Source organism: Raphanus sativus, chromosome 8, assembly GCF_000801105.2.
Source record: "Raphanus sativus cultivar WK10039 chromosome 8, ASM80110v3, whole genome shotgun sequence".
NCBI classification, from domain to species: Eukaryota; Viridiplantae; Streptophyta; class Magnoliopsida; order Brassicales; family Brassicaceae; genus Raphanus; species Raphanus sativus.
Window position 1 is genome coordinate 8,255,375 of NC_079518.1, and position 20,031 is coordinate 8,275,405.

Sequence of the window (20,031 nt, forward strand, 5' to 3'; positions counted from 1 at the left end):
TAGCTCAAGCAGTATATCGACACCTTGACGTTAGGACACCAGATGAGTCTAGAATCGGACAAATAAATAATGTACATGTTCTCAACGCAAGTGTTTTTGTGTGTGTCTAAATGACACACTATCAAATAATAAGATAACTAGTTTCGCTCGAAAGGCAGACATGTAACAACAACTCAACAAAATAATTTTCATAGCCGCTCAGTGATTCTTCTCAAAAGGAAAAAAAAAATTTTTGAAGTAAAAAGTGAGGCTCTAGAAAAATATAATCTATACAGAGATATTAGAAACAAAAACTATACAAACCAAAGATGAGATCTGAGATTTGAGCTCTATTCAGACCGAACGATCAAACATATCACTGTTTCAGCATTTACTTGAGAGTATATGAATGGTGGCCTTTTCTTAGACCTGAGAAGAAGCCACCACGTTTATCCTTTTGGCGCTCCTCATCTCCAACCTGGTGGGTTTTAAGGACATAATATTACACTCACAATTGTCAGACTCCCCTCTGGTAACTAAATGGTTTTTACTTGAGCAGTGAGAATGATAAAACTAGTTATATATACCTCATGGAGTAGTTGATTAACCATTTCTATGATTTCTGAAAAATCTGGTCTTTGAGCTGGGTCTTGTTGCCAGCATTTCTCAAGAAGCTCGGTCAGTTTTGGGTGTGTTTCTTTTGGAATTTTTGGTCTAAGTCCCTGTACATTTACTCTCAAGAGTCATTGTACACGAAGAACGAGGAAAGTAAATGTATATAGTCCTTCTTACTAAACATTACCTTTTGGACAACGCCAACAGCTGCTTGCAGTGGAGTCAAGTAAGAATATGGGAGCTGTTTTCACATAACGAGTTTAGTATCTTCTACAATTCAAAATCCAGAGAGAGAGAGAGAGAGATGAGAAGTAACGAGGGATTACCTCGCCAGTCAAAAGTTCCCACAACACGATGGCGTAACTGAAGACATCTGCTCTATGATCATAAGGTTTGTGCTCAATGACCTGAGTTTCAGAAAGTATATTAGTAGAGACAGCCAAAAAGTCTTCGCATATATATATGTCATTAGATGTAACGAAAGAAGTTCCATATACCTCTGGAGCCATCCATCGGTAAGTCCCAGTTTCAGCTGTCATGACCCCTGACTGAGTCTGCACTCTCGCAACCCCAAAATCAGCAACCTTGACGACCTGTTCGAAGTTTTACACAACCTAAAGACATGTAACTCTCTTCTTTTGTAAAATGAAAAGAAACATTTCTTGGATGGTACACTACATGATTAGTGCCCAAAGATTGAAACTTACTTCATGCTCGTCCATAAGAAGATTAGCGGTCTTGAGGTCTCGGTGAATGATATTGTTTTGATGCAAATAGTTCATTCCTTTGGATACGTCGAGTGCCACTTTGAGCAAAGATTGAAGTTTAAAAACGCCTTTCTGTTTGTGAAGAAAATCATATATGCTCCCCCGAGTCATGAACTCTGATACAGAATAGATCATAATCAATCGACTATAAAAGTCAAAACTAGCAAATAAATGTTATGAGAATTTCAACGTAATAATCTACAGGAGCCTCATTGTCCTGCTGTGACAACTTTCTCGCAAGGCATGCAGAAACAGAACACACACTTACCTGTCACAATGCATAGGTTTGGAGATCGTGTACATGCACCGATAAACTGGACTACATTTTTGTGCCTTACTTTCCTGTAACAACCATCCCCGGAGAACAATCAGCATAATAAAATATGCATGTTGGTTACTTTATAGACCATGAAGTTGAAATTTCAGTGGAATGTTAGAACAATAAAAACTATAAGAGTATGAATAAGAGTGAAAGAATCAACTGTAGCATACCTCATTATATACACTTCCTGAGAGAACTCTCGGAGCATTTCAGTATTCACACGCTCAGGTTTTAGGATTTTGATAGCTACTTCCTGACTGAAATAGGTTCCTTTATACCTGCGTAGACATACAAGAAGAATATACATATGTATCCCATAAGTTTGTAGCATAAACTTTACAGCATTTTGGATGATAAACTCACAGTTCCCCATATGATCCACATGCCACTTTCTTTTCAATTTTGAGCTGCTTCATGTCAATTTCCCACTCATCAGTTCCATCCGTGGGTATTTCAACACAGGCGGGTAGAAGCTCGTTGGTGGACTTGTCATGCTCAAAGAAAGTAATAGACTTTTGCCTTGACCTAGGTTGATCCTGCAGAGCAGCCAGTTTGGAACATGGAGAGAAAGATATGAGTATATAAAAATTGATGAAAAAAAAAACGTCAGTAAAAGGCACACTAAAGCATTACTTGCATTTCCAAAATATACCTTAAGCTTCAGTATCTCCTTCCTCAATGCATCTTTTAAACCTTCTGTTTCCTATATAGAACAAATCTCAACAGTTTAGTGATGACAGAGACAGAAATGTTAGCAATTGTCATTAAACTTGCTAAGCTATTCAGTTAAGACATCACTGGGAAGTAACATGATGCCTTTTGAAAGGTCTTGTCCCCATGCAGAAAACGGAAACCATACCTCCTGGGACCAACCGTCAACAACGAAAACATCCAGGGAGAAACCATCCGCTGTAGAGAAAGCGTGAGCCTCTTGAATGTTCAAACCAAGTTCACCAAGCATGGAAGTTAACTAGAACAAAAGACCATGTCTCGCTCAGATAATGGCATAATGAGGAAATTACCACTCAGTCTTTACATGAAAGTCTTAATGGATTCTTTAAAGTGTGACTAAGTTTATACAAATAATCATAAGAAAAAACTATAAAAAATTCACCAAACCTGACTAAGGAGTTTGGGCTTGTCAATGGTTGAGAAGGTGATCTCGTGCATCGGTCTATAAAATGGTAACAAAGAACAATATCACCGAACATGTTTGTCTAAGAATATCAGGCTAACAAGAGTAAACATGAGACCAAGATTCAAGACAAGACAAGACTAGAGAAACTGCAAAATAACTTTAGATATTCAACTCTTAAGAAGAAACTCTCACCGAGAATTAGGCAACTGTGCATTGACAGCACTATCATCATCTTCGGCATGATGTTTATAAGCCTGTGTAAGAGCCTCAAAATTCGGAGAAGAACCAAAAGTTGGAGGTGCAAGAACCCTTTTTTGAACAAGAAGCAAGTAAAAAAAAACAGTCATAAAGAAGAAAACGTCAAAAAAAAAAAACAGCCAGAACTTTAATTAATACTTGCCTGCTAGAATGGTATGAGCTTTGAGCATCTTCCTTCACAGCAGGATCGGAAGCATCAGCGTCAGCAGAATGTCCATTGAGTGAGGGAGAAACCTGTAATAATTAATTAGACCAATTAAGTAGTAAAAGCCAAAGAGTTCAGTTTCAATTATATCTGATTTGGATTTAGACCTGGACACAACGAACTTCAAAAACAGGTCTAGTAGCAGGATCTTCAGCTAACTTGAGCAATCTCTGGTGAGTGAGTACATCTTCTGCTCTCTCAACATTTACATCCATAGCATATCTTCAGACCAGCAAAAGGACAAGAAGCAATCACTTTACTTCGGACAATAACTTGATTGATCCAAGAAACAGAGTTTTTTTTTACTTTTTTAAAAAGAAGAAGTTACCGAGCAGGAAGACGATTGAAATGGAGCCAGAGGTGATCATCGAAATCAGGGAAGTTAGCTTCTTCGTAATTAGACTCCTGGATTCTCTGCAGAACATCACCGTACACCTCGAGCTTCATACGCTGCTGCCTAGGGTTCTCCTTAGTTGTAACCGAAGCAGCAGCAGCCATGACGGCTCTGCTTCCGCAGCTTTCCTCCGTCTCGTCTTTGATCGCCATATCGGGAACTGAATCCTCCGATCCAAAAAGGGTGAATGATCCAAGTAAGATTCAAGTAAAGGTGGTGGGGAGAGAGAGAGAGAGAGAGAGAGAGTTGAGAGTAGCTCGGTTGAAAAGCCAGGGAGGACCTGAACGTTTTGTTGAGTTACACGTAGGGGACCGTACACGTCATCATGTGGTGTCCTTTTCTTTTTTTTTAATTTCTAAATGGATAATGGTCACTGGTCAGTGCTTTTTTCAAATAATGTATGGTGATAATGATGTACAGTATGATAATAAAGGAGATGATGTTTTATTCCAACATCATATCCTGTATTTAAATTTTCCCTTATAAGTATTGTTGATTTCTGTAGTAGAATTAATTTTTATATGAAAAATACCTACAATAAACTATTTGTGTATAAAATTTAAGTTTTTAGATTGTAAATTGGTTTTCAATTTTTCATACCCTCTCCAAGAAAAGATAAAAATAATAATGGAGAGAGGCCTAATCATTAGAATAAGCCTTTTGATATTCAATCCAAAGGCAAGTTTGTTAGGGCCATGTGGTCCTCCATATTCGTTTGGTGTGTCTCCTAATTACATAAACGTGAGTCGTGCCACATACAAAGTTAGTCACTAGCCCAGTGGTGTGAATATCAAAAAGAAGTCTTCATTCAGAGAAAAACATAACAAAGAAAAAAGCAGAATTTTACAGTAAAACCCTAATCATCATGTCTCCGTCTGCTTTCGATCGCAACCTGAGAGTTTCCCTTGCAGTGATGGTAAGCTTTGATCGTCGTTTGCTTTAAATTGAAGTAATCACATTGTTTTTGTTTTTTGCAGGCGGGTTCTCCTATCGAAGAAAGGTTAGTGAAAAAAAAAGCCCTAATTTTTGTTGTCTGGAGGGTTATTGTTGATATTTTGCGATGATATACATCTCATGACCAATAATTCGTTAAAATTCGAAACTTTTGTCTGTGTGCTTAGATAAAGATCGAAACTTTAGTCTACTGTTTATGAGTTAAACCCTAATCTTACCCGTTACTTACTTGTGTCGTGTCTGAACTTGCTTGATATTGTCTGAATTCTAACCAGTAACATGTTTCCGTTGTTGATGTCTAACAGGTCGATTTCCTCTGATTCACTCAAACAAATGGAGCAATCTCCCGAGCAGTCACCGTCTCCTCTGTTTCCGTCGCTTCCAGACGACGTCACCGTCGACATCGTAGCTCGTGTGGTGATGGAGGGGAAGCTCGTCTTGAAAAGTTTTAGGAATCACCACGGTTTTGCTTATGAACCAAGAGAAAACAAGTGGGAGTTGAACGAGGTGTTGAACGCCAAGGAGTGGAAGGGTGCGTGTGTGATTGATGATGTCCTCTACTACCACGATCGTTCTGGCAAGGCGGGGGCGTTGATGGCGTTTGATCCCAAGCAGAGCCCCTGTTGGAGTGTTGTCAACGGTTTGGAAGAGTTTTTCGCTGTGGAGGAGACTGATCGATCCAGAGTGGTCAAGTGTGGGGAGAAGATGTTGGCTCTCTTCTTTACTAAAAAACATGACGCCAAGAAGAAAGTCATTTGCTGTGCAGAGATTGCTTTGGGAAGGCGCCAAGGAGAGATTTGGGGTAAGGTGTTGTCGTGCGATGTTGTTTTTGAGGATGGGCTGTTTGACATGGTGAAGTGTGTGTCTGTCACCGTTTGATGCACAGCCATTAAAACACTCTATTTTGTTTACATCTTTCGTATTTTCCAAAGGTTAAAGATACAATGGCCACACAAAAATGTGAATGAACCCTCTTGAGTTAGCCATATCCATATCTAGGTTTCGGTGACTAAATCACAAAAAATGTTTATATGAATATTGAAAACATAATCTGATAAGAAAAATAATATTAATTTTTGTCAAGAAAAAAAACAACTAGAGGGGGAATATACACAGCTGCGAAAAGGAAGCATGCTGAGGTGACAAAAACCAATCAACTGTTCAATGATTGGTCTCACTGATTCTCTTCCACCAGTTCACGCTGACCTTCCTTTTACGTCATGCTTTGTTGTTGATATATGTTTACACTTGCATTATATCACAATTAACAATTTGAATCCTAACGATACAAATGTATATGCAAGAGGAGTTACTCTGATATTAGTAAGAAACAATTGGCATCTTCTATATTGAGGGTATATACACAATTGGTATCTTCTCTAGGACCTTTTTACGTTCCACCACGTACGAGGTGAAAGATGGTCGCGTCTTGGTGACCCTACGGTGTCCACTCAAGATCCTTGTCCGCGACAATTGGGGATAGGTGTAGGTCGGCCCAGACACTTGCATCTATTTCAGCCCTGTCAATCAAATATCATTTACATGAAGATAAAAAAAGAAAGAAACCAAACACTGCAGGGGGACTACAAAACAATGCAGACACAGATATGAGGAAAGTAAAGCTACAAAGAGAATAGAGTTAACGAAAGATGATTTTACCCATAAACTTTCAAAATTACAGTGACACAAGAAACCAATAAACTCAACGCAATAAACTAACCTTATACGGCTTGCTGGAGATATAGGCCTTGCCAAAGTTCTTGGCCTCGGCTGTGCAGGAGGAGATCGTGAGCCCCTGATTCAGAAATCAAACAATCGCAAGAAATCAAACCCATAAACAAAACCATAACTGTCTCCAACAGAATCTCTTTACTATTTTAAAGATGATGATGTTGATCAATCACAACCTCAAATCAACAAACAAGTTCTTTTTTTTTTGTCACAACAACGAAGTTCTTGAATTCCTTTTTGTAAGAGAACTAAACAGGTCATTTCGAGCCACTTGGGTTGATACCTTCTCTCTGGGCTTCTTTCACCACGAGGTGAACGATCGTGTCTTGGTGACTCCCTCCCATCACGAGGTGAATGGTCGCGTCTTGGTGAGTTCCTTTCACCACGAGGTGAATAGTGGCGTTTTGGTGACAAACGTTGCCGAGAATCATCACGATCATCGTGATTCCCTCGACTGCTACGGCCATCTCTGTCTTTTTCTACAACAGAAAAAAAAAGAGTACAGAACAGTTAGAAACCTTTTCGTTTTTCAAGGGACTCGATAGAGGCTTCAAGCTTACCATTGTCTCTAGAGCTTTTCAAGCCAAGATATTGGCCTGGGGTGGGAGTTCTCGGACGCTTTCTTCGGGACTGAAGATAACACAAAGTACATCAAGCTCATGTAATGGACACAAACTACAAGTTACAAAAAGCCACTGTATGAATCCTAGGCTAAACTGAAGAACAATCGACTAATAGTTGCTAGTGCCCTTTTGACTAGTTAAGAGTTGAGGCAATAGTTGCTTTATGATCAAACTGTGTCTCACTTAGTGACTGTTGCCAACACTCAACGCAATATTTTCAATACTTATTGTATCGGCACCAGAATCAGTAGAGCATCAATTTTTGTTACCTTTTCGACTTTTATGTATCTGCCATCAAGTAAAGTTTGGTTGAGATACTTAATGCACCGCTCAGCATCTCTAAGACTATCCATTGTAACAAAGGCATAACCACGAGACACACGGGTGTGCGGGTCCAGCTTTAGAACGCATGACGCAACCTGTGGTAATGAAAACAACTTAACAACATGACTACTGATTCTATGCTTATAACGCAGAGACGAAACATACTATCAGGAAGGAGGATAAGGTTATAGATGTTATCACCTTTCCTTGCTTGGAGAAATGTGCTTCAAGATCCTTGTCAGTGACTTTTGTGGATAGGCCGGTCACGAAGAGAGTGGTACCAGTGTTTTCAATTTCAGACCTGTCAATCCAAGGATCATTCTATGAACACAGAAACCAAACACTGCAGAGTGCAGACTACAAAACAATGCAGCTCAGATGGGGACCTGATGATCAGAGACCTGAGTTGTTTCTTTGCAGGAGATCGTGTGACCCTGATGCAGAAACCAAGCAAAAATACAGTACAACACTGTGCTTCTTTTTTTCAACAATCTCAAGATCATATAATCATATAGAAATTCTGATTCACTCATTAAAAACAAAAGTAGCATAGAGAAGCTATTACATTGTAAGTTTCACAGTCACTGTGTTCTGCAGCATACATAAGAGGAAAAGACACATAAAGCCATAACTGTCTCCAAACAGAATCTCTTTACTATTTAAAGATGATATTGATCAATAATCATACAAACTAAATCAACAACATAAAATTCCTCCATCAAGAGACCTAAACAGGTCATCTCGAGCCACGGGGTGGTTGATACCTTCTCTCGGACCTTCTCTCTGGGCTTCTTCCACGAGGAGAGTAAGACCGATCTCTTCTAGAGCTTCTTCCACCACGAGGTGACCTCCTTCCATGATCACGAGGTGAAAAGTCACGTCTTGGTGACCTACGGTGTCCAGAATCATCACGATCATAATAGTGCTTCCCTCGACTGCTACGGCTATCTCGGTCTTTTCCACAACAGAGAAAATGCAGAATAGTTAGAAACCTTCAAGAACACTTCTAATATAGGCTTTAAATGTTCACTTACCATTGTCTCTGGAGCTTTTTAAGCCAAGATAGTGGCCTGGAGTGGGAGTTCTAGGGCGCTTTCTTCGTGACTGGAGAAGATAACACAGAGTACATCAAGCTTATGTAATGGACACAAACTACAAGTTACAAAAAGCCACTGTATACTCAAGGAGTGAATCCTAGGCTGAAGTACACTTGACTAATAGTTGTTGATACTTGATAATGTCCTTTGATTACTTGAGAGATGAGGCAATATAGTTGCTTATGATTAGTTGATTTGGAGTGACCAAGTTGTGTTTCACTTAATATGATGTTGTGTAAGGATGAGTATCATCTCTGATTGCTGCCAACACTTAGCTTGATGCAATTTTTTTTTCTGAATGGTCAGAAAACCTCCAGGTTACTAAGTTAAACAAAACAAAGACATCAAACTTATCTTATAGCCACCAAAAAGAAGTCTCAGGAGAGAAAGAACTTTTGTTTACCCTTTCGACTTTTATGTATCGGCCTTCTAGTACAGATTGGTTGAGGTACTTAATGCACCGCTCAGCGTCCTTAAGACTATCCATGGTAACAAAGGCAAAACCACGAGACTCACGGGTGCGCGGCTCCACCACTAGAACGCAGGACGCAACCTGTGGGAATGGAACACCATTTAACAACAGGACTAAAAAGAGTAATGAGAAAGGAGAATGAGAGTTTTAGATGGTTAATGTCACCTTTCCTTCCTTGGAGAAATGTGCTTCAAGATCCTTTTCGGTAACTCTTGTTGATAAGCCGGTCACATGGAGAGTGGTACCAGGGTTTTCGGTTTCAGACCTATCAATAAAAAATATCATTAAGATTTTTTAAAAAAAAAGAAACCAAAACTTGCAGAGACTCGGATGGGGAAAGAAAGCTACAGCTAACCTTCCACGGCTTCTTGACCTCGACCTAGAGTAAGCAAAAGATGATTATCCATCCATAAGCTTCCAAGTTATAGTAACATAAGAAACCCATAAACTCAACTGAATAAACTAACCTTCCACGGTTTCTTGATGGAGATATAGGCCTTGGCAAAGATCTTGACCTAGACCTATACCTCGGCATGGACCTGGACCTGGACCTGGACCTTGGTTCTTCTTTCCTCGGAGAAGGAGATCGTGAGTCCCTAGTGCAGTTAATCAAGGAAATGTGTTTAGCTGTTACACTTGTCACTAAACACCTAAAGGCATCATCAACACCAAAATTCAAGTACAGAGAACAAAAAGTTATATCTTTTTTTTTTCTTCAAAAAAGTCAAAATCTCGAAAATTGAAATTTAACATTGTAGGAAACGCGTAAAACCAGAAAGAGAAGGATTTTTAATAAGATGCGAAGCTGAAAAGAAAGAAACATGAATCTCTCTAACCTTTCTTCTTCGTGAGGAGAATCCGCCTGCAAACAATGTAATAGCCTCAATTTAAATCAAACGAAGATCAAGAGGCAATATATAACGATTGATTTGAGAGTACTACGAACGAAGCTTACCATCATTGCAGAGGGAAGCTCTCAGGTTGCGATCGAGATCGGAGAGATGATATGATTAGGGTTTTACTGTAAAATTCTGCTTTTTTTCTCTTCCCTCTGAATTTTTATTCTTTATCACACCACTGCGCTGGCTTGTAAGTAATTGCATGTGGCACGACTCACGTTTCTTATGGTGCACTCCGCAACTAAACTGAGATAACCAAATCCCGGTTTTGACTTTTGGTCTGCTCCATTCTTTTCGCTCGGTTCGGATTAGTTTTCTCTGTATATTTTGGTATGTATACCGGAGATCATAGTCGAATTCTAAAAAGGCTTGCATAGTTAAACATGGGAGCCAAACATTAGGGAATCTTAGGTTTCGTTTGCATCATTAGTTGAGCATGAACCAAACATAAAATGTGTAAAACTGACTACATTTCAAATTACACATATTAAGTTAAACCAGTGACGATGCAAACTTTCATGTCTAAGGAAACGATCCAAGATAAAAAAAACATAGCAAATGTAACAGAACATAGCACAAGTTTTGTCTTACACTAACCATGTTAGCAAACTAACAAACAACCACACGAGATGGCATTTAGGATAATAACTAAAATACGAAAGATCTAAAACAGAGCTTTCTTTTTTATGGCTGTGCATCAAACGGTGACAGACACACACTTAACCATGTCAAACAGCCCATCCTCAAAGACAACATCGCACGACAACACCTTACCCCAAATCTCTCCTTGGCGCCTTCCCAAAGCAATCTCTGCACAGCAAATGACTTTCTTCTTGGCGTCATGTTTTTTAGTAAAGAAGAGAGCCAACATCTTCTCCCCACACTTGACCACTCTGGATCGATCAGTCTCCTCCACAGCGAAAAACTCTTCCAAACCGTTGACAACACTCCAACAGGGGCTCTGCTTGGGATCAAACGCCATCAACGCCCCCGCCTTCACAGAACGATCGTGGTAGTAGAGGACATCATCAACCACACACGCACCCTTCCACTCCTTGGCGTTCAACACCTCCTTCAACTCCCACTTGTCTTCTCTCGGTTCATAAGCAAAAGCGTGGTGATTCCTAAAACTTTTAAAGAACAGCTTCCCCTCCATCACAGCAGAATCAGACCAGAGATCACCATAGGGCAAGTCGTGTTTTACCCTCACCGGCTCCCAGGTCTGGGTTTCTGTGTCGAACACCATCACCGCCTTCATCCACCCCTTCCTCGAAGAAAAACTACAGAAGGAATCACCGATCAGGTACACCTTCCCGTCGACGGCGTTAGCTACATTATTAATCATGCGCTGAGGCATGCCGGGGATGGACTGCACCGTGTGAGAGGCGAAGTCGATGCTGAGCGATTCCAGGTTGTTGAACACATACGTCTTGGAACCCACGGAGACGAAGCTTTCGATGGAAGACATGGGAGGAAGTGATCCGACCACGACCAAGCGGTTTCTGCAGTTGACTTTCCGGTGGAGGACGTGGAAACGGAGGTCGCCCGTGGTGCGGTTGTAGAGGAGAGCGTAGACACGGTGCTCGGTGATTCCGAGCTGAGATCGAGTGTTGTAGAGCTTAGGGGAAGCGATGAGTTTCCTGAAAGTCCTGGAGACGAGGGAGAGAGTTGGGTAACGGCTTCTTGGCACACGAGCTACGATGTCGACGGTGACGTCATCTGGAAGCGACGGAATCAGAGGAGATTGTGACTGCTTGGGAGATTGCTCCATTTGTTTTGAGTGAATCAGAGGAAATCGACCTGTTAGACATCAACAACGGAAACATGTTACTGGTTAGAATTCAGACAATATCAAGCAAGTTTCAGACACGACACAAGTAAGTAACGGGTAAGATTAGGTTTTAACTCATAAACAGTAGACTAAAGTTTCGATTTTTATCTAAGCACACAGACAAAAAGTTTCGATTTTTATGCAATTATTGGTCATGAGATGTATGCAGGACCATTTATCATCGCAAATATCAAAAAGTTGCGTTATAGATTTCAAGAAACTAATCTAACAAGATTATGAAATGAGAATGGAGAAAGAAAAGATGAATTTGAGAGTTTGCGGCAAACCTGCAAAGTACGAGAAGAAGGAAGTAACTTAGGGTTTCTTCCAGACGGCCACACGCTTGAGAGAAAGCAGAAGCAGAGGACGATTTACAGAGAGAGAGAGAGAGAGAGGGGTTTTATGATTTTATCAGTATGTTTCAGAAAAAGAAAAAAAAAACTCATACGATATCGTTTCATTTGTAGCCCATAATATAAAAAGCCTTTATATATACAAAGGCGGCCATGACCCTGAATAGCTTGGGCTTCCGGCCTTTTTGTCGGAACTAATTATTCTCGATTCAAAACATACTTAATGAAGCAACACTAACATAAAAAAATTCTTATACGAATGTTTCGAATCAGATCCGCGGTTGAACCGGTAAGAACATTTTCATCCTCATTCCATATTCTACTCATTTATAGACTAAATGAAGTGAGAAATAGAGTTTGTGGAAGTTTCCTTGGTCCAGTGGTTTGACTAAGAATTCATTAATGTTTCTACACAGGAGGTATGAGTTTCGAGTCCCAGTGAAGACGAAATTATGCGAATTAAGAGAGAGAAAACTTACAAGAGGTTCTGCAGCATGAGTACCGTCAAGCATGGATACGATAGGGTGGTTCAGGTGAGATGATGCAGTCAGTGACGGGTAGAATTGTCGGCTGTAAAATCGTCTGTAACATTCTCATAGTTTGTAATATAATAATTATCCAGAGTTAAAAAAAAAGGTGAGAAATAGAGTAATTGACAAAAAAAAATAAAAATATTACTCTAGTAATAAAGTAATACTTTTGTTTTTTTCACTATTCTATTTTCCACTCTATTTAATCTACAAATGAAGTAAAATATGGAATGAAAAATCCTAAATCTAGAAAAAAAAAATCCTAAATCTGGTAATCCAAGACAAATCTGATCTGAGTTTTGCGAAAAACCAATATTTAAAAACTCAATAAAATCCGAAACCCAAGACAAATCTGGTTTTATTCATCTCTATTCTCTATCAAAAAGCTTGCCGCATAGTTGAACATGGAAACCAAACATTAGTGAATCTTACGATTCGTTGGCATCATAAGTTGAACAAGTACCAAACATACAATGTCTAAAACTGACTACATTTCTAATTATGTTAAACCCGTGACGATTCAAACTTCATGTCTTAAGGAAACGATTCAAGATAGAAACATAGACAAATTTAACCGAACATAGCACAAGTTTTGTCGTACACTAACACGATGTTAGCAAACTTACAAACACACGAGATTAGGATTAAACTAAAACACGAAATATCTAAAATAGAGTGCTTTTTTTTATGCGGTGCATCAAACGGTGACAGACACACATTTCACTATGCTCAACAGCCCATCCTCAAAGACAACATCACAAGACAACACCTTACCCCAAATCTCTCCACCATCTTGGCGCCTTTCCAAACCAATCTCTGCACAGCAAATGACATCATTCCCGTCACGTCTTTTAGTAAAGAAGAGAGCCAACTTCTTCTCCCCACACTTCACCAGGTTGGACCTTATTGACTTATAAGTCTCCACAGCCAAAAACTCCTCCAAACCCTTGACAGCACTCCAGCGGCTCTGCTTCGGATCAAACGCCATCAACGCCTTCTCCGGAGCAACCTCACCCCAGTCCAACCGTTGATCGTGATAGTAGAGGACATCATCAATCACACAAGCACCCTCCCCCCAATCCTTAGCTCTCAACGCCTCGTTCAACTCCCACTTGTTTTCCCTCGGCTCGTAATCAAAAGCGTGCTGATACCTGTAGCTTCCCAAGCAAATCTTGTCCCCCAGCACCACAGCTTCGGACCAGAGAGCACCATAGGGCAAGCCGTGTTTTATCCTCACCGCCCCCCAGGTTCGAGTCTCTGTATCGAACACCATCACCGCCTTCCTCCACGCCTCCCACGAGGTTCCATCTTCATCGGAGAAACTACAGAAGGAATCACCGATCAGGTACACCTTCCCGTCGACGGCGCTACCTAATTTTCTAATCATGCGTTGAGGCATGTCGAGGATGGGCTGCAGGGTGTGAGAGGCGCAGTCGACGCTGAGGGCGTCCAGGCTGTTGAACACGTACGTTTTGGAGCCGACGGGGACAAAGGTTCCGTGGGGAGACATGGGGGGAAGCGACCCGACGACGACCAAGCGGTTTGTGGAGTTGGGTTTGCGGTGGAGGATGTGGAAACGTGGTTGACCATTGCTGGGGCCACGGAGGAGAGCGTAGACACGGTGCTCGGTGACTCCCAGGTGAGATCGTCTCTTGTAGAGCTTAGGGGAAGCGATGAGTTTCCTGAAAGTCCTGGAGACGAGGGAGAGAGTTGGGTAACGGCTTATTGGCACACGAGCTACGATATCGACGGTGACGTCGTCTGGAAGCGACGGAAACAGAGGAGACGGTGACTGCTCGGGAGATTGCTCCATTGATCGACCTGTAGACATCAACAACGGAAACATGTTTTTTTTTATTTTTATTTTTTGCTAAAAAACAACGGAAACATGTTACTGTTTAAAATTCAGACATATCAAGCAAGTTTCAGACACGACACAAGTAACTAACGGGTAAAGTTTCGATTTTTATCTAAGCACACAGACAAAGAAAGTTTCGATTTTTATGCAATTATTGGTCATGAGATGTATGCAGGACCATTTAGCATCACAAATATCAACAATAACCACCAAAAAAAGGTTACGTTCAAGATTTAAACAAAGATAAGGAGAGAAACTAATCGAACTAGATTGTGAAATGAGAATGGAGGAGAAAGAGATAGATGACTTGAGATTTTGCGGCAAACCTGCAAAGTACGAGAAGAAGGAAGTAACTTCCAGACGGCCACACTCTTGAGTCTTGAGAGCAAACCAAAAAAAGGAGGGCGATTTACAAAGAGAGATGAAATGATGATGCAGAAGAGGAGGGGGTTTATGGGTTAAAAATGAAACTATACGATGTCGTTTCCTTTTTAGGCCATAAAATAAAAAGGCTTTATATATACGTAGGCGGCCCAGAGCCTGAATAACTTGGGCTTCCGGCCTACACATGGCAAATCAAAACTTTTGTGGGAAGAAAAAAAGCAACAAAGAAACTTGAATCTAACGAAGATCAAAAACGGAGATAACGATTGATTTAGTAACTACAAACTACAAAGCTTGCCATTGCCAAAAAGCGAGTAGAGAGAACTCTCAGGTTCAATCGAGACGGAGAGATGAATAGTTTTTTTTTTACTGTAAATTCAACTTTCTTCTCTTCCCCCTGAATCTTACTCTTTTAATCACGATTAATAATTGCGCCTGTGACGAGACTTACGTTTGTTATGGTGCATTCCTTAACAAAATTGGTAATCAATCCGGTTTGGTCGGGCTCATTCTTTTCGCTCGATTCGGTTTAGTTTTCTCTGCATTCTCGTTTCTATACCGGTTATCTCATATCTGCATATGAATTGTCGGGTTTAGTTCGGTTTAACAGAACCGGAAAAGAACAACACAACATCATCTCCAAGTAAAAGAGAATAATCTCAAATATTTTTTTTTTCGAATGAATGCTAAATTTATTCATCAAAAAACTTTTTACAACTAGTGGAACCTTATGCAAAAAAAAAAATGAAAAAAAAGAAAGAAAATGAAAGAAAATCCTAACTCTTTACAACTGAGAAATTTTCCTTTCCCTCTAGCCACCTAAGCTGCCAATAAAATAATTACAGTCTTGTGCTAAACCAAAATCTCAAATATTATTTGGTGGGAGCCTCTTTAATTAATCCAGTGGTTTCATTAATATTCTGTATACTAAATTATCTGAAATATCTGAAAGTTAAAATTCCGTAAATTGATTTATTAACAGTGATTCATACAAATTACAAATTAATAGAAATTTTTTTTTGCATAGTTGTGAAAATGCTCTGCCCAACTACCGTATCACAGTGATACATAGCTTAAGGTATTACTAGTACCACGATTATGCAAATAGTGCATAAATCTTTATAATTAACTTGTAAAATCGTATTATTTAATCTTTTCATTTTTGTAACAAAATAATAGAAGAATGTTAAAAAGGCTTTATATTATTTTAGTTTTTGAAACCCCAAAGAAAAAACAGTTTGACAAAAAATCACAATAGAATATAAATAAACACAGTTACAATGTACAACACTTTCACTTTAACATTAGCCATTAAACATTACGTGGTTAGAGTATCAGGGATAGCCTTGGAATCATGTCCAATGATCTTACCACCAACATCTGGGAAACTGTCATAATCTGGAAGAGGGATTACATTACCATCAATGTCTACATGCAGAGGATACTTAATCAAGTGGCCTTGCAACTCTGAGAACTCCGAATCTATGAACTTTCTCCAGTTCCCTTCAGCGATTTCATTCACGTTCTTGACACATTCTAGATCAGCAGGCTCCACAAACTCATATCCAGTTTTGCCTAAATGCTCTGCCCACAAGGACATCCTATACCCGTACACCTATTGATAGGATATATACGAACACAAGGAGTGTACATATTCAATCTAAGTTAGAGTTTGAAGTGATTTGATTTTAATGAATTTATGAGTGACTTCAGATAAATTGAAAATTTTGATATGATTTCTTAAAAACTATTCTAGAATCCCTTTTTAAACAGTAACATTAAGATTTTTTTTTTTTCGACTAAATTTTTTTCATCCAAACATTTAAAATTAGAAAACTTCTAAAATTAACTGTTTAAAATATTTTCAATTATAATACATTTCAAAATATTTTATGAATTATTAAATTCTGTAACGGTGGATTTTAAATTAGTTTTTGAATATTTTCAATGACAATACTTCTGCAGAGTTCAAATGCCAAAGAAAACATAGTTGGTTATCTCAACACATGTATTGTAAACATATCTCAGCTTTTTTTAATGCTTCTTCAACTTTTTCATTGTCTTTCTACAACTATTCTTTTTCTTAATTAATTTATCTGGTGAGGTACTGCCTTATAAAATTATCTGTTTAAAATATTTTCAATTAATGACAATACATTTTAAAGTATTTTATGAATTATCAAATTCAGTAATAATAGATTTTAAATGAGTTTTTGAATGTTTGAATGTTTGAATATTATATTTATTATCTTAATATACAAATCATATCAAACTCTTGTTTGACTGTCACTTTTTAAAAAAAATAAACAAAACTCGAGATAGGGTGGGAAATCACATTAAGAACTATTAAAATGGAGATTATTAAATTGGTTTTTTAAATAATTGTAAGGTTTAGAAACACCAAATTTATTAAGCATCTAACATCGCAATAGGTGATGACAGGAGGGAAAGCAAACCTGGCCACGTGGGTGTTTTCCCTTGTTAGTCCATGTATGATGGGGTTGATATGCACCCATGGCTATCTCGGTATCTTTCGTGCCGGCCATAGATCTTTGGTTGATATTAGCAGATCCCATAAGTACATATTCATCATCTACTATCATCCCCTTTGCATGCACATAGATCATGAAACGCTGGAACTTATAAGAATCAGATACCTGAAAACACAAACATTGTAAAGATACTTGTTCCGCTGATTACCACGTACTGGCAAGCATATGTGTGATATAATATCATTGCATGAAGCAGTTCTTAATTATATTCAGTCATTTAAATGTTATACCGCACTGCCGCTGGTGGATGGCATACCATCTGGAAGTTGCTCTCGTTTACCAAGGCAGTAAAAGTTAAGGTAGTCTAGAGGATGCGCATTTGACTGGACCGACTTCAGTTCTCGTGCTATAACATAATACATCATCTGCATAGTTTGGCTCTAAAAACGAAGATATTTTTTTTAGCAAATATATATGTTCATATATCAATAATAATCTTACGCTCAGCTAAAAGTCTTACCTGCCAATATAAAATTTCTTGCATAGGTCCAGACTTTGGGTCGCCTTCAGGCCACATTGGTATGACGACATAGACAGCAAATCTTTCTTTAGCTCTAATTTTACTAGTAATCTTTAGTGCTAACTCCATAGGAATAAGATTGTCAGCTCCTGCTCATTCAAGAAGAACCAATGATCAGGTGCACATACAATTGAGACCAATTTTAGACTATACCCTACGCACTTTAGTTTCTAGTCTAAGAACTTTTCTCAAAGATCAAGACACATACCTGCATCGTTATAATCAGGCCAATCATAAGAAGAACCAATAAAATACTGGTTCTCGATATATATGAAATGCTGAGCAGATCTGATTATCTGGATGTACGCAGTCTGGATGCTTTTATCAACTACTAGACGCTTGTCATAATCTAGATGCTGCAGTAAATCAATAAATTTTCAAAAACTTCAGTAGAACTTTTAATGAATAAACGTGTTTGTCAAGTAACATTTGTAATAATAGCAAATAAGTTGATCTACTAACCAGGGCCTCAGCCTCATCTACATATTTTGGAAATCCTTTCACGGATCCTGAGTCGATAGAACGGAACACCTGAACATGCCAGTTCTCAGGATCATCTTCATTAGAAACATAAACAACTGGATCGTCCTCTGGAACATGTAAAGTACCATCTATCTGATATTTAAACTCTGGATTTAGTATCCATGATATACGTCCTATCCGTAACAAAGAATCATCTAGCCAGAGATCTTTCCATCGTGTCGCTTTTCTCCACCGTTGCTCAAAATTTATGAGAACATCATATGCCGCAGGCCCATCTATCCTACAATGCATATCGTGCCAAGGTTGTCTTGGAGCCATGGTACCACTCTGAGGAAGTAGAAAAAGAAATACCAATCAGGATTAAGGAATATTAAGATGGGCGAATCTAATAATTAACATAACAGCTAAATAATTAAAATCTAAATTCTAATTACTTAACCCAAACTCAAATGAAAAATGTATTTTTAATCTTTTATTTAAAATTTTGGTTTAATGATATCTAAGGGTATTTCTCAGTTAAGATTTTTAGAGTCTTTAAATAATCATATACTCACTGGAAATGTAGGATTGTGAAAATCGTCCTTAAATACAGTGTCAAGATCGTGTAATATCCGGTGCTCAGGTGTGTCATAGCGGCCGTCACAAAGATCGATCCCACCAATAAAAGCTGTGACTTTGCGATTACTACCAGCAGTCTGAGTGTCTACAAGAACACACTTCTGATGGTGCGTGAAGAGAGTGCCAACTACCTGGTTAAGATACCAGCATGCCAAAACACTTAAACATACACACACATGTAAGAAAACCGTTGACTAAGTCAATGGCAAATTATGGTCAGCATCCCCACATTGAGTAGAGTCAAGGTACATCTCTCATAAGTCATAACTGAACTCAAAAATCAACATCAACTTAGGGACGGATCTAGAATTTTTTTTTAATTGAGAGTACCATATCAATAACAACATAGGAACATATTTTGATGGGGCACTTTTACATTTTTCTTCACTAACGAATATTGATATCTGATAATTTTAGCCTAAATTAGTAAAGAAACAAAAATTGGTAGGGGGCACGTGACCCGTACCACCGTACGTGCTTCAACTTATCATGAACATAAACTCTGAAGAGATAGGACTTGCCTTTTGTTTGACCAATCCAAGCTTATTGCTGGCATAACGAGGTGACAGTATACATTTCACAGAAGAATTCTTGAAAAACTTTCTAGTCTCTTCATCATGTGTCCCCATAACTCCTTGCTGCACATAGACATGCCATGCAATATCTTAATACCCTATCAAAACATAAATAGTCTCACCAGAAACTCCATTTCTTTAAAATTTCAGTACTCAGCAAGAAAGACGACACCACACTTACTGAACTCCTATCCTATGTTAGAAACACGGGAGAGAAATGTATACAGGAATGGGGAACGGAAAACATCATAACTGGAAATTTATAGATATATATGGATATTGTTTATATATCAATAAAAATATTCATAATTGAAAAGCATATATAAAATCTATACCAAATATTTAACATAAAACTACTTCAATCATACCATTTTACATAATAGATAAATTAATCAATATTTTACTATCAAAATTTGGTTCATCTAGTAAAAGTTAAAACTCAAAAATTAGAAATTAAAAAAACTAGTTTAAACGTTTACATTTTCTATTTAACAAAACTGACGTACGTCCCTGTGCTATCTTTATATATAAAGATGAGTTCCTTCCCTC

General features: G+C 38.6%; 7 protein-coding genes across 8 annotated transcripts; 1 reads left to right on the plus strand and 6 right to left on the minus strand.

Annotated features, from left to right (window-relative positions):
• Nucleotides 1–173: 173 nt before the first annotated feature.
• Nucleotides 174–3,946, minus strand: LOC108821901 (serine/threonine-protein kinase STY17). Its single transcript, XM_018594891.2, has 16 exons — nt 3,613–3,946; nt 3,392–3,506; nt 3,222–3,313; nt 3,014–3,130; nt 2,803–2,857; nt 2,543–2,653; nt 2,336–2,386; nt 2,047–2,219; nt 1,854–1,961; nt 1,630–1,703; nt 1,302–1,477; nt 1,092–1,187; nt 921–1,001; nt 782–835; nt 567–701; nt 174–457 (listed from the first exon to the last, which is right to left on the minus strand). Exons 1-16 carry the CDS (start codon nt 3,828–3,830, stop codon nt 371–373), a joined length of 1,743 nt encoding a protein of 580 aa, XP_018450393.1. The 5' UTR covers nt 3,831–3,946; the 3' UTR covers nt 174–370.
• A 434-nt stretch (nt 3,947–4,380) lies between these two features.
• On the plus strand, nt 4,381–5,614 carry LOC108834498 (F-box/kelch-repeat protein At4g38940-like). 2 transcript variants are annotated; one of them, XM_018607835.2, is made up of 3 exons: nt 4,381–4,594; nt 4,656–4,678; nt 4,938–5,614. In XM_018607835.2, the coding sequence occupies exons 1-3, from the start codon at nt 4,544–4,546 to the stop codon at nt 5,509–5,511; spliced, it is 648 nt and encodes a 215-aa protein (XP_018463337.1). In that variant the 5' UTR covers nt 4,381–4,543; the 3' UTR covers nt 5,512–5,614. The 2 variants fall into 2 exon arrangements, with proteins under 2 accessions (XP_018463337.1, XP_018463338.1); XM_018607836.2 differs by lacking the exon at nt 4,656–4,678 and having other exon boundaries at nt 4,399–4,594.
• A 53-nt stretch (nt 5,615–5,667) lies between these two features.
• LOC108834501 (serine/arginine-rich splicing factor SR45a-like) lies at nt 5,668–7,910 on the minus strand. The gene is made up of 8 exons (XM_056992815.1): nt 7,876–7,910; nt 7,712–7,744; nt 7,512–7,611; nt 7,256–7,405; nt 6,924–6,993; nt 6,647–6,842; nt 6,353–6,427; nt 5,668–6,152 (listed from the first exon to the last, which is right to left on the minus strand). Exons 1-8 carry the CDS (start codon nt 7,908–7,910, stop codon nt 6,071–6,073), a joined length of 741 nt encoding a protein of 246 aa, XP_056848795.1. The 3' UTR covers nt 5,668–6,070.
• Nucleotides 7,810–9,967, minus strand: LOC108834497 (serine/arginine-rich splicing factor SR45a-like). Its single transcript, XM_018607834.2, has 8 exons — nt 9,835–9,967; nt 9,716–9,741; nt 9,347–9,475; nt 9,235–9,258; nt 9,045–9,144; nt 8,811–8,960; nt 8,345–8,414; nt 7,810–8,264 (listed from the first exon to the last, which is right to left on the minus strand). The coding sequence occupies exons 1-8, from the start codon at nt 9,838–9,840 to the stop codon at nt 8,047–8,049; spliced, it is 723 nt and encodes a 240-aa protein (XP_018463336.1). The 5' UTR covers nt 9,841–9,967; the 3' UTR covers nt 7,810–8,046.
• A 332-nt stretch (nt 9,968–10,299) lies between these two features.
• Nucleotides 10,300–12,045, minus strand: LOC108834500 (F-box/kelch-repeat protein At4g38940). The gene is made up of 2 exons (XM_056992801.1): nt 11,897–12,045; nt 10,300–11,578 (listed from the first exon to the last, which is right to left on the minus strand). The coding sequence occupies exon 2, from the start codon at nt 11,547–11,549 to the stop codon at nt 10,476–10,478; it is 1,074 nt and encodes a 357-aa protein (XP_056848781.1). The 5' UTR covers nt 11,550–11,578; nt 11,897–12,045; the 3' UTR covers nt 10,300–10,475.
• Nucleotides 12,046–13,055: 1,010 nt separating this feature from the next.
• LOC130499226 (F-box/kelch-repeat protein At4g38940-like) lies at nt 13,056–14,783 on the minus strand. The gene is made up of 2 exons (XM_056993269.1): nt 14,677–14,783; nt 13,056–14,313 (listed from the first exon to the last, which is right to left on the minus strand). The coding sequence occupies exon 2, from the start codon at nt 14,303–14,305 to the stop codon at nt 13,190–13,192; it is 1,116 nt and encodes a 371-aa protein (XP_056849249.1). The 5' UTR covers nt 14,306–14,313; nt 14,677–14,783; the 3' UTR covers nt 13,056–13,189.
• Nucleotides 14,784–15,939: 1,156 nt separating this feature from the next.
• Nucleotides 15,940–19,616, minus strand: LOC130498951 (phospholipase D delta-like). Its single transcript, XM_056992816.1, has 9 exons — nt 19,605–19,616; nt 19,429–19,545; nt 18,844–19,038; nt 18,269–18,616; nt 18,015–18,162; nt 17,747–17,895; nt 17,517–17,666; nt 17,191–17,391; nt 15,940–16,349 (listed from the first exon to the last, which is right to left on the minus strand). Exons 1-9 carry the CDS (start codon nt 19,614–19,616, stop codon nt 16,053–16,055), a joined length of 1,617 nt encoding a protein of 538 aa, XP_056848796.1. The 3' UTR covers nt 15,940–16,052.
• Nucleotides 19,617–20,031: the final 415 nt, after the last annotated feature.